Source organism: Kryptolebias marmoratus, linkage group LG24, assembly GCF_001649575.2.
Source record: "Kryptolebias marmoratus isolate JLee-2015 linkage group LG24, ASM164957v2, whole genome shotgun sequence".
In the NCBI taxonomy this organism is placed as follows: domain Eukaryota; kingdom Metazoa; phylum Chordata; class Actinopteri; order Cyprinodontiformes; family Rivulidae; genus Kryptolebias; species Kryptolebias marmoratus.
Window position 1 is genome coordinate 14,910,163 of NC_051453.1, and position 13,258 is coordinate 14,923,420.

Genomic DNA, 13,258 nt, shown 5'->3' on the forward strand with positions numbered 1-13,258 from the left:
GGAAGATGCTTTCCATTTATCAGCTTCAGTCCATTTGCATCATGTCCGCACCAAGAATTTACAGTATGAACCATTTTATAAACGATCAGTCGGGGCTTCTGGTCATTCTTGCATAAGACTTTGCATTTTTTGTCAGTTTTTACATGTTGGGAAATAAATTTCAGATATGGGGAATTATTCGCTAAGAAAACAGGGGCGTAACTAGAGGGCAGTGGAGGGGGCAACTTGTACTTTTAAGCATTTTGTACCTTTATTTGAACAAATAAATACTAAATAGTATAAATGCTGTCTCTTATGTCTAAAGTTTAATAAAATGTCTATGCAAACTCGTAAGAATTTTACGAATTTGACTTATTACAACTTGGTTAATTGGTTTGGATTTAACCAACAAAGCTAAGATATACAAAGTATAAACAATTTACAATTGTCCAAATTTATTTACCCAAAATAGTGCAAAAATAGTAAGAAATTGACAAATTTTGGGGGAAGTTACAAGTTTACATAGGTAGTAAAAATCATCTGATTTAACTGAGTAAAAAAAAGTAAATATCAGGTAATCGTTTGAGAAATTACAAGTGAATAATTGGAGGAAATTTAACAATCTTTTTAAATTATAATTTATCTGTTACATTGTGAATTTTTTGGCTCAGGAATATATATATATAATCTATCCAAATGAAAAGTGCAAATATTTTATTGGTTAAATTTCACCTGTTTATTTTTAGAGTGTAACTCTGTTTGCTTCTCGTTTTCAGAAAGAATAGTTGCAGATACTGTGACATGTCTTCTATCTAACTTTCCATTACGTAGCTTATAAAGCAGTTTCACAATTTGATCCGAAAGTGTGACAGCTTTAGCTTTGAACGAGCAAGGAAAATAGAAATGTGGTAGCATTTGGGACATTAAAAGGCAATGACGAAAAAGAAATGTTTTAAAATGAGGAAGACCAGATTTTAGGGGTTTAATTAGCGCCATAATTGAGTCACTGTCAAACCCCAATCAACCTCAGCTAATTGGCAAATGTTTTTGTAATTAAATGCTAAAGGAAGAGCTGAGTGTTTCTGACTTATAATAAGCTGTGATCAGTGTTTATGAATTCAAATAACTTTAAAACAAGCACCCAGCTGGGTTAAAAAAATCGTTTTATAGCTGTTTTTACTGTTCTTAACTAAGTTTAAGGCCTTCACTTAAAGACTGAGGGCAGAGGGTCGGATTATAAAGAGGAAAAGAAGGCAGACGTTTAAGAAGTTCCCCTTTCTTGATCACAGACAGGATTTTGCTTTTTTCTCCAAGTAATTTATAGGAGGCGATACGGAGAGGCAAGAAATCAATAAGAGCCAAAGTAACAAATAAAGAAGGAAAAAAAGTTTCAAGAGAGGGAAGCTCATCTGTGATCCATTCCCACGCCTTGATTAACCATTATTCCCTTAAAAAAACACACACACACACACACACGCATGCTAAGATAACTTTTGCTTCATTCATTTATTCACAGATTTTAAAACAAGCCTAAAATAACACTTTTTTTTCTTCAAACAATTTGGTCCCTCAAGCTTTGAATCAACAAAAGCAAAGTTTCTAAGAAAGCTTATCAATCTTTTTAAGGGAAATGATGCAGTTTACAAACAAGCAAAGAATACAGATATAGTTGCAGATATCACAAAATCTCATCGGTTATATCCTCTGAGCCTCAAACGTGGACTTCTTAAAACACAGAAAACTCTAGTCGTACCTACGTGTCGACTGCCGCCTTCAGCTAATGATCATAAACTATGGACTTGATCAGTTTCGACCCCACAAGATAAAGATTTTGTGCTAGAATGTTAACTCTCATGCAGACCTACATATGGCTATGCACCGTTTGACAGGCTACTGGTTTGTATACAAACACCACTTCACCACAATGTCCCCACTTTTAACAGTTTCCGTCTAAATCTAATGAAGGACATTGATTTAGTCTAGCTCATGTGACATTGTGCTTGTATACACAGCAAGCTTTGATATTTTTACATACAGTATGCGCTCATTTGAAGTCATTTTCTTTGCGGTTTTGGCTTTTGATTGGTGGCAAACGCAGCTGTCTTCCTCTTGCACCTGAGCTGAATATGTCAGATGTCCCTTCATTACGTTGGAGAGGTGGATAACTGCTCTGAGTCCCCTCCACCCTGCTGCACCCTCATGCATCCTATGATGGCACAAAGCAGTTTACATGTATGTGGCGTGAATGAAAAGACTCTCGGGTCTTCATTTGCATTCACCTCCTTTCATCTCGGTCAAGCGAGGAACTTCTGCCCACTTTAGCACGAGAAGAGACTCTTTCCATGCAGATGAGAAAGATCTAATCTGGGTAGGCAGGAAAGTGGCATCATCATCATTATCCACCCGAACAAACAGAGAAGCTCTGATTTGAATTTACTGCATGACAACAGCTTCAAAGGCTGAGAAGAAGGAGATGGGGGGGGATACGAGGAGGACTTCCCTCCTCTACTTATGATTAATATTCAACCCCCTCTTGTGCAGTAAGTCCCCTAGCCACACATGGGAGAGAAGGAGAGCTTTACAGCCCAACTGAGAGAGATTTCACGGTCAAAAACCAGTTTACGATCAACCTGCTGCTGCTGCTGCTGCTCAGGATATAAAGGCAGATTAACAGCAAAGTGTAACACTTCCACTCTTTAACCCTCAAGACATACAGCATTCTGATGATGTGACTTTATTTAGGTCGCCTCTCCGGTTGGATGTAGTCACACAGAAAGAAGCAAAATAACAGTAAGAATAAAGCAGGCCTTCATAAAGTGTGCTCTTTGCTCAGTTTTCTTTCGTAAGAAGACAGGACGTGACACACGTTTTAGTCTTCTCCCGTGCATTAGAAGAGGAAGCAAAGGGAATAATGAGAATGTCGTACGCAGAAGGGTCGAGCGTGTTCTTTGAGCCTTACAGGTGATAAAAAGGTGTCTCTTTTTTTAGATTTAATACCCTGCACATATCCATCATGCTCAGTAGCTTCAATGCAAGTGCCATTTTTGTGGCTGTAAACCTGAAAACCAAACAGTCTGTTCTCTTTAAGACAGACGTACGTGTTAGGTTTGTGATGTCCAAAGTGCTAAGAGCTTACTGAGGAGTAAACTACTGATTTTTGTTGTGGCTGATCCTTTGTCCTCAAACCAAAGTGCTGCAACCTAAGTGATTTAAAAGTTTCAGTGTAGCACTGCTGGACCTGTTCTCTTTTAAAATGATAGTTCTGATCTTTTTCTTTTTTCTTTCTTTCCTTTTAATGCGGAAAGCTTATGAACGATTAATGTTGTACCTGTTGCAGACAGCTCTTTGAGTTACTTCAATTTTGAAAAATGGAGTTTAATTCTGACCGGAGTGACAAGCTAAAAGCTGGTTCAACAGAGACCAAGACTAGAGTGGATACATATAATTCAAGGATTATTTGCAAGTGAAAGTAAAGGCAGCAGCATCTAGCTGTAGTATGTTCTGTGCAGTCTGGGGCACGTCCAGCAGAAATATAGTATAGTATAACAGTATAATCCTGTAATGCAAAATTGGAAGCAATATAAATATTTATAAAACAGCATTCGCAAGAATTGCTCTGAAATGTTTGAGTTTGGATTTGTTTCATGATCGCAACAGTCCAATTGGATCTTGGCTTGATTGAGACTAGCCACCAGCTCATCAGTCTGATCAGAAAAACTCCAGACTAACACCTCACCTAAGGATATTAATTGTTCTACAAATCTGAACTATCGCTTTAAGCCTGCCGCAGCTGTCAGATTTCATTGTCATTTCAAGCAGTGAAGACATACAAAAATATCCATGACTGCCCATTAAACAAATAAGAAGTAGAGAAGAAATTGGTCACATAGTTGAAAAGCATTTTCAGTCCGAAACTTTTCAGATGGTAACAGGATACGCATCCAGTGAAAAGAATAAAAGAATACATTTTGCAAAGAACTTTCCTCACCATTTTACAAAATGGCAATCCTTCACTTTTAGCCATTCTGACTCTCTCACCCTGGCACTCTAATAAAAAAAAAAAAAAAAAAGTAATAATCTACCCGAGCTGTGCTCATATATTTCCTGGAAGGTTTGGATTGACCTGGGACATACCAACATGAACTTTGCCTCACACAGTTTTGAATTTTAATAAATCCCTATGCTCATAAACGGAATAAAACAGATGATCAAACACTGTATGATCACAAGACTGGCAGCTAAGTGTTATGTCCAGATCAGTAGCTCTCCACATGTCGAATAGCACCTGGTTTCACAGTGGATCAGTGAGAACAGAGGCTGAACCTGCCCTCAGCTTTAATTATTAGAGAGCAGAGACTGGAAAGACAGCAGTGGAGACAAAAACTGGATTTAGAAATGGGGGTAATGTACATACAGTTAATAAAAACACCATGTTATTTTTTTTATATTTAACTGTGGTAATCTTGTTTGACTTCATTAGTTAACACTCGTATGGTTAGTATTGTATCTTTTGGGTCATTTAATTCTAGCATTATCTGGTCTGGTTGATTTTAGACCTATTTAAGTATCTTTTGTATGGGTCTAAACTTCACTACTCAAGCTGTACATAAAATAAATAAAAAAATAATAAAAAAACTCAAAGAAGCTAAACCTAAAGTGAGGCAGATAAAGCTGATGACTGTAGCCCTGCTACACTGGGCTGTGGTCTGGAGAGGCATGTGTGGCCGTCACCGTCACACACTCAGTGGTTGTGTCCTTGGCCTGGCGAAGGCCCGTGTACAGCCTCTCGTCCAGGTTGGCAGTCAGTTTGTCCGTGAGCTCCGCTGTGATAGTTTGTGGGCCGTAGCTCGAAGAATCGGGCAGCTGAGGGGGTGAGCGCTCGTCCGGGGGTTCGGGATGGTGCTCAACCAGCCCGCCATCTTTTTCAGAGACGGAAGGTCGAAGTGGAAGAGAAGAGGATGTGTGGTCCTCAGAGTCCGTCACAGAAACACTAAGCTTTTTGTACTTTTCTCCAGTGTCCAAAGTGGCTGGTTCTACTTTTGGTGTATCAGGAGTGCTGCCGGTCCCATCGCTGGTCTCCTCGTCAGGAGCACTAACAATGCGGGGCAGCGTACTGTGGTAGCTTGTGTCCAGAGGGTAGTTTACACTGTCCCCCCTCCGCAGTGGGGTCCGCTGTCTCTCAAAGGAGGACTGGAAGTGCCTGACTCCAGGGTCGCTCCACTGCTTGTGGCGCTGCCACTGCTTGCGAAGATGGATTCGGGACCGGTGCTTTCTCGGCGACTCCTGCTGGTCAAACTGAGGGTCGTGACGAAGAAACTCATGGAAGAGCGCATCTGTCTTTTCATCTATGCTGTAGTCCCGCCGGTGCAGGATTAGCGGCGGAGGTGGAGGCTGTGCAGCCTCTCGAGGCGTGAGCATCTGACCATAAGGTAACCAGCTCAGTGAACTAGCACTCACTTCGATGGAAACCCCTCCACTGGCACCCAGCAACAACTCATCCTCAGGCTCCTCCTCAACTAGATGAGACTCAAAGCTCTCGCCGATTGTGCCTGTTCTCCCTGCGTTCGTAAAATGATGCCTTCTCTCATGGGCAGTTCTGTCCTTGGGGCTTCCGGTGATGCTGCTGCTCCCAAACAGTCGCAGGTCTTCTGAACCTCGAGACGGAGCCTCTATCGACGCATAGCCGCTGTCCATCTGCAACAGTTTACGAGTCCCTGATTCTCCGTCACTCCCCCTTCGCTCTGATTCTGTGCTTCCGTGTTTTCTTTTTCTTGACTCCTGTATCCCCAGCTTCTCTTCCATATGCACAAAGAGGTCTTTGTTATCCTCTCCACCTTCTGCCTCATCTCCTAAATCCTGGGATGGGAAGCTGGGAAGCCCTCCTCTTTCGGTCTCTGTGCGCCCGCCCAGCGAACACACGCTGTCAGCATCACTGCAGACTGAGTTCCTGTCATTGTTGCTGCTCTGGTCAGAGGCTGCGTACTGTTCAAGTGTTGCGCGTAGCGTCCAGATGTCTCTGTAAAGTGACTGAGGATCCTGGGATTGGAGGGGATCCGAGGAGTTGGCCTCTTCCCTTTTTACCAGAGAGAGGGTTTCTTGTTGGGGATCAGGGGACAAGCCAATCACCCCTGGTCCACCGTGGCTGCAGCTGGGCTCCACCATCACCTCTACCTCTACCCTGCAGTGTGCACACCAGGGATGGAGAGACGAGATAAAATGCAATCAAAAATGAGACAAGTGCAACACAGGTGTCAGCGTCAGAGTGTGGCCCTAAACAAGACGTTCATCTAAGACATGGCTGTGTTCACATAGCACAGAATGGGTTTTATGACGGGCAATGACTGCTGCGTGTCTTCAAAACTGTTGAATCCCTGAAAGGGAAAGTCTTGTCACTTTTGAAGTGCTGTTCTGTCAAAAGGTCATCAATAGTTAGTATCTTATCAGTGTGACATCAGTCATACAGCATGGAGTATGGAGAAAAGGGCAGAAGTCTTCATCCAGTCTAAGCACTAGCCAAACAAGGTTGTGTTTTATATTGTTTTCAGACTCACAAAACAATTCTTTCTCAAAAATGGCGTATGAGTGCAAAAAACCCCCAAAAACCCTACATTAGCTGATATTAAAATTCTCCACTTTTGAATGATGCTGTTTGTTTAGTTTGGTTTGTTAGTATGCAACTGTATGTGTTGTATGCCAATGATGCTGAAAGGCTGCAGAATTTATCAGTCTGCCAAGAGTTGAGTCAACTTTTGGACTGACTGAACGCTCTGAACAGGCCCTTGTTTCATTAGCCAATAGCCTTGGATGAAGACTTCTGCCCTTTTCTCCATACTCCGTGTGCTGTCAAAACTGATAAGCTACTAGTAAGCTAGTGATCATAGGTGCCTGAGCAATGGAGCAAGTGAAGCACATTCTCTCCCATATTCTAAAGCGGGATTTTGTATTTATGCGCCCCCATTTTTTGACTGAAGAATAATATGTGATAAGACAAAAGCAGGTAGCATTTTTAATTTTACTTTTAGTTACAAACTGAGAAATTAATATTAAAACTGGTTTTGGTACACTACATCCTACCCCCCTCCCTCACCTTTGACTTGGTTCAGTCCAACACTAACCAGACAAAACAACATTCAGCTGTGGAGATGTGAAAAAAAAAAGCTAAAAATGTTTTTTTTTTTAAGTATTAACAACAAATCAGACAGAAAAGACTAAAGCTTTTGAGGGATATCATACTACAAGGAGTGTAAGATAACCTCAAATTCATGAAAAATTGACAAATTTGACTAAATATGGCCTAAAAGTGAAAGTTTTATAAATATTTACGTCAGTGTCATATCAGCACTTAACCATAATTTCTTGAAAAACAAGAAAAAAAAATCGATCCTTTATGGGGATTCAAGTCTGGCATGAAAAGAGCTCAACTATATCTGTTACTCCGACCTGTCCTGGTCTGTGAGCCCCCATGTTATGACATAAACAGGCGCCCATGCTATTGATGGACTATTTGATAAAACATCACTTCAAAAAGAACCAGAGTATTCTTTCAAGCTACAGGAGCACCAGAATGATGCTGATGCTTTGGATCAGCAATTTAAAACACGAAAAATGCGTCACTCAGAACATAAAATGACTTGTGTGAATGAGCATGAGGCTCATCAGATTTCTTTGCTCTGGCTGGTTTCCTGGAAACTGACTTCATATTACACAATAAACATTAGCACATTAGTGTTTACGCAGGAAACCCTAATGTGTTTATCTAGAATTCAGCACAGGAAACTAGTTGTAAACGAAAGGTTATTTAGGTTTCATGAAGCTAAAATTGTGTAAAATCTGCTTAGCTATAATTGCTGGCAATAAAAAGGAATGATAACATTTTTGAGGACGTCATGAAAGTTTTCAGCTATGTCAGCAGTGGAATGGTTCTGTGGCTAAATATAAACTCTGAGTCCCAATTCTCCTCACCACTCTGGGAAAGAAATGTGGGGAATTCCCTGCATCCAGCTTGAAATGTGAAATTTGCTTTAACAGATTTATTGTTTACTGGAATTTCTTCACACAAGAAATCAGAAAGCGGTGAAAGAGTTTTTTTTTCACAATTACTCAGCTAATTACATGTCACAGTAGAAGGATTACTCTGATAAGAGCATAATTAAAAAAATTGATCTAAATTTCTGGATTACGGCAATAGTCTGTAGGAGTTTGACGAGTGAGGGAGAACTGGGACCTCCAGTTGTAGCTTCCTGTAAATCATTAACACACCTTCTCTAGCTGCAGGAAAAGAAATGAGTGCAAGGCAGCAAAGCAGTGGACGTGATGAATGGCAAGGGAATTAAAGATACCTGCCGAGGGAAGGGGGTGGTGTGGACGGGGGTGAGAGGAGGCGTGTGGTGGGCTGGCTTGGGTAGTAGGTGACGTCCTGGGTGTGAGCGATGTACTGGATGAGGTCTATGCGGTGCGCGTCGCTGTCGTCCTGGTCCATGCTCTCGCTGGCGGCCCGCTGGCGCTGGAACTGTCTCCTCTTGGGAGAGCCTGGCCCACACCAAACGTAGAGAAAGAGCAGTGAGTTCGACAAGTTGTGTGTGGCAGCAGGAGAAAAGTGACACTTAATTCGGCGGAAAGCTCCCACCGACTGTTGGGCTCTGTGCGGGGGGATTTCTACGGTCCCGTTTGGTCTCTTGGTATGACCAAAAAAAGAGACGCTGGGGAGGAGTGTGTTTATGAAGGATGAGTGGAGCGGCAGGAAGGATTAAATGAGGAGCTCAAACTGATTTGGAACGATCAAACTTTGCGTCACTGAGCCATCTGTCTTGTATGTACGTGTGTGTGCGCATCCAGCTCAGTCAAAAGGCAGCTCACAGTTGGCTGCTGGAGCTTCCTGCTAAACCATTTTCTGTTTACCATAAAACCATGTTGGCAAAAATACAAAACAAACAAATAAACTGGAAAAATACAAGAAAAAATGCCAACGCTATGATCTAATTTCCCATTTCTATCTAATAACTGAACTGTAAAGATTTGTCGGGTTTTCTCGCTGCATTAGCACAAATCTTTCATAAAATAATAGCTCCGAAATTCACTTTCCACCCTCCATTACCTCTTGTGTCCAGACTGGAGGCTCTCTGGCTGCTGTCCAGCTTCCACTTCTTTATTTTGAAGTAGGGACTGGCCCCCTCCAGACTAGCATGGCGTCGAAGTTTAGTGAGGAATTGCAGCACAGGCTTTGGGCTCCCGGTGCCGCTGCCAGCAGGAGCACTGATGTTTCCTGCGGCCACCCCCTCTCTGACACTGGCACTGCTGCCTCTGTCCCGGGGCTTCACTCCCACCTTCTCAGTCTGAGAGAAGACGCAGATACGTGGTCATGCAGAAAATCTGCCATGAGCAGTAGAAACCTCTCCGACAGGCATTAATATGAAGCTAACTTACAGAGCTAGAGCTTGTCTCCTTGCTGCTGAGAAGTGCCGGGTTCTCACAGAAGCTGGTGTCCACCACGGAGTTGAGAGCGTCCCCGGGGAGGGCGCTGCTGGGACTCACACTCAAGCTTGTCAGTGCTGTTTGTGGCAGGGGGCAGAGCATGGGCTAAAGGCAAGCACACACATGAAAGTTATCTTCTGAAGCATCCGGTGAGCATGGACTGCACGCTTTTTTTTTCTAAAGACCTGGAAGATGGAAAGTGCTGATTTAGCAACAGGCCGCGTCGTCATGGTGATGGTGTTCTCGGCCGAGTCGCACTCGTGGATGGTGACTATCTTGAGGGCTGGAGGTGGGATGTGGAGGTTTGTGAGACGGGCGTTCTTCAGGTGATGGAAGTCGCCTTCCGTCAGAGTGTACCTGAGGCGCACAGGTAAAACGAAAAGCCACGATTGCGAGAGTTTTGTAAGCTGAACGCATTTGTAATAAATTTTAATTCTTAGGGGCTCATCCTAACAGCCAGAGGAAGATATCAGACTTCAAAGCCATCAGAGCTTCACTAAATCCTAACTATAGCAATATATTTCATATATTCCTTTTGACGAATGATGGAGTCTTGGCTTTATGAGAGAAAAGTGGGACAGCAAAAACAATCAGAAGGGTTGGGAGCTCTTTGTGTCCACAGCATACATAATGCATTCTTTCTTCACATTACACCAGCACAGAAGTAAGCTGGACACAGTAAAATATGTCCACATGCTTTGATCTCAGAAAGCCGTAACCATTTACCACAAGAACTGAGGGCTGAGTCTAATGCAAAACAAAAAAAATAAATAAAGAACAACATTTGGAAATGTGGGCATCTTGCTTGTGTGCTGGGCTGGCTGTCTGACCTGCGGCCTTTCTCCTGGGTCTTCTTGCCATGATCAAAGAGCGCAGCTTCATTGAAGGAGACACGGCGGCCTGTGGGACCGGTGGACAGGAAGCGCTCGGTCTCTTGGTCGTGAGAGCTGGCCATGGACAGGCAGTCTGACTCATCCACCCTGATAGTGATTTCTACACAGATATAAGGAGACAGCAGAGATAAGACACAGCAGCCAATATAGATGATTGAAGGAAGAGAAAAAAAAACGTGGTAGGAAATGAAAGCGAACCAGACAAATAGCCACATGATTTTCATATCCTCTGGAGAATTAACCTTGTTCATTATAATAATCTGTTTCTCTGCTATCATTAGTGGGTTACACATTTATTTAATGAAGTCTTTCTGTGTTTATAAAAAGGACTTATTCCAAATTTTGTCCATTTTGATGTTAACTGTCCCCAGAGGAAGAACCACAGTGACTTTGGCAATCTCTTTCTAATGGGCCACTAATAAGTTGATTTTGAATGAAAACGTTTTTAAGATTTATTGAAAAGACTACGGTACTATGAAGTCTGGCACAGACATTCATAACCTTTTAAAGCAATAGTTAAAATCTTTTGATGTGGGGTTCTGGGGAAAGATTATGAACAAATATTATCTTACCTGTGGTAGATAATTGTTTCAACTCTCTCAGTTTGGAGTTATACAGTAGAGTTATTTCTGACTGAACTGACGAGCTAATTGCTAGTCTGAGTTGGCCCAAGCATTGTGGGTCACTGTCATCTTAAAACAACTCCAATCTCCAAAAATTCATAGTAGTTCGTGCAAACACTATTTTATAAATCTTTACATTGCTGTCAGTTTCACAACACTTGATTATTTATTCCAAATTGTGCGGTTATTTGGAACAGCAGCTGTCTGTAACACTTCTTGGAGCAGTTCGAACACAAAGTGAACAACATTTCTACCAGGATAACTGTGTAATGTGAAACGGATGAAGTTTATAAAAGAAAGTCTGTTTCATTTTGTTTTTAATCAGAGTTGTTTTAAGGTGAAAGAAATCCATTTTGGACAAGTGTTTTGCTTGGTCTAGCTTGACAATCTGATTAGATTTAAACTATTTCTCCAAACTAAGGTTGTTCAAAGAGCTATCTGCAACAGGTAAGATATTAATTGTTCATAACCTCTTTAAAGAAGCCCACTTCAAAAGATCTGACCTATCCCTTTAAGAATGAATTAAATAGATTCTCTACACTGTACATTTAAGTGAAGTTCATTTAAATTTGCTAGTTTCAAAACGGTCTTTTCTGCCTGTCATGGGACATCTCCTCTCTTTCCTCTTTTTTTCTGTCAGTTATGAATATATGTGGCATATATGATTTAATGCACATCTATGGTGACAGAACAGCTAAAACCAAGTATGTGTGGTTATAATACATTTGTATGGGTCGTCCTGTTATTTTGAAACTGGTGGCTCATTTGGAAAAAATAATTTCCTTTTCGACTGATTCCCAAAAAAAAAAAAAAAGTCAAAATAGTGCAACAACTTAAACAATTTCAACTGAGATCTCCTTGTTGCTGATATATTAAAAACACCCCATCAGTTAGTCCCAACCCCGTGAGTTTCAGCATCCTTGTTCCCCATGACTCCTCCTCTACCCAGTATATCTGCTCCTTTGTCTCGTCCTCTCACCATGAGTGGGCTGAGACTCCTCCATGTACGGGGTGGTTTTCTCGGGGTCATCACTGGCCCTGGGGCACACAGAAACACAGATTAGCGCTGTGAAGTCTGTACTTCAGCTGATGCTTTAGGGCTGACAATGCAGCCTGTACATTGCAGGATTATACATACCCATTCATCTTTCAGGTCTTAGTTAAAATATGCAAGAAAGGCCTAATAATGATGTGATAGAGCATCTATTACACATTCAGAGTAATTTCTTTCTGTTTGAACGTCTTTATTAGCTGCCTCTTAAATAATCCCATGCAGAGGATTTGCTTGATGAGACAGAATAAAGAAAGCGAAAGCTCTTCCCAGCCGTTTCTCTCCATCTTATTTCATTGTGCTGCGCTGTGAGCTGTGTGTCTGTGCTTGTGTGTGTTTGTGTGTGTGTGTGTGTGTGTGGGTGGGTGTGAAGTGACTGGAGAGACATCTCCATCCACCCAGATCTGTGCTTTTCCTTGCCTTTCATTTCCTCTGTGGCTCCTGTTCTAACACACACGTTTTGTAAGTGAGTGCATGTGTGTGTGTGTGTGTGTGTGCGCGCTACTGGGTTGAGACGCAACATTAATCAGCGCCGATGGCTGCTATGAAATCTCATTACACTCATCATTTGTACCAGTCGGCCCGACTCTCCTTTTCACGCCTCAGCCTCGGCGCTCTCTGTTTATCGGCACCCTCGTGTGTTCGAGCGGCGGTGCGTGCGCCACCGCTGCAGAGAGGGACACGAGTGTCTTTGGAGGGTCAGCCATTTTAGCGTGAATAAACACAGATGATTCACAAATAAATGGCCGTGAACGCTGAAAGGTGTTTTCATAACAGCCCCGCAGGCGGTCCTGACATTCAAACAGCAGCCTTGTAGAATGAGGAAGTGTTGCCATGCTTCAACATGCTTACAGTGCACGACTTGTTTTCTGCTATACTTACAATCCAGCTTCTCAAGAGCTCAAATGCAAAGTTTCTGGATAATGGAGTCACTCTGATTTGCTGGGAGCTTCATTTGCAATTGCAATGAGCTTCATCTATTATACATATTCCATATAAGTACTGCTTTTTTTTCCTCTCTAAATAGCAGCTCAGCAACAGCAGTCTCCATTAACACAGTGTAAGTACTCTTGTAAAAAAAAAAACACCTGTGCATCTGGATCTACGGTCTAATCTGCACTTCTTGGTGGAAGGGAAAAAAAAACAGATGTGTAGGAGTGCTGCAGAATTAGGTTCGCCAGAGTTTTCAAAGGTGCAGAATTTGGTGTTTTATTGTTTCGGATTGAATGGGGGGGGGGGGG

General features: G+C 42.2%; 1 protein-coding gene across 5 annotated transcripts in view; it reads right to left on the reverse strand.

Moving 5' to 3' along the window:
* Positions 1 to 1,476: 1,476 nt before the first annotated feature.
* The window catches only part of cbarpb (CACN subunit beta associated regulatory protein b), a 19,096-nt gene continuing 7,314 nt past the window's right edge, over positions 1,477 to 13,258 (reverse strand). For all 5 annotated transcript variants that reach the window (XM_037974333.1, XM_017407369.3, XM_017407366.3 and 2 more), the window contains 7 exons: positions 11,946 to 12,004; positions 10,281 to 10,443; positions 9,636 to 9,807; positions 9,403 to 9,555; positions 9,074 to 9,311; positions 8,319 to 8,508; positions 1,477 to 6,157 (listed from right to left, as the gene is read on the reverse strand). In XM_037974333.1, coding sequence (XP_037830261.1) covers positions 4,669 to 6,157; positions 8,319 to 8,508; positions 9,074 to 9,311; positions 9,403 to 9,555; positions 9,636 to 9,807; positions 10,281 to 10,443; positions 11,946 to 12,004 — 2,464 coding nt within the window. In that variant the 3' untranslated portion in view covers positions 1,477 to 4,668. The remainder of the gene's footprint in view (positions 6,158 to 8,318; positions 8,509 to 9,073; positions 9,312 to 9,402; positions 9,556 to 9,635; positions 9,808 to 10,280; positions 10,444 to 11,945; positions 12,005 to 13,258) is intronic.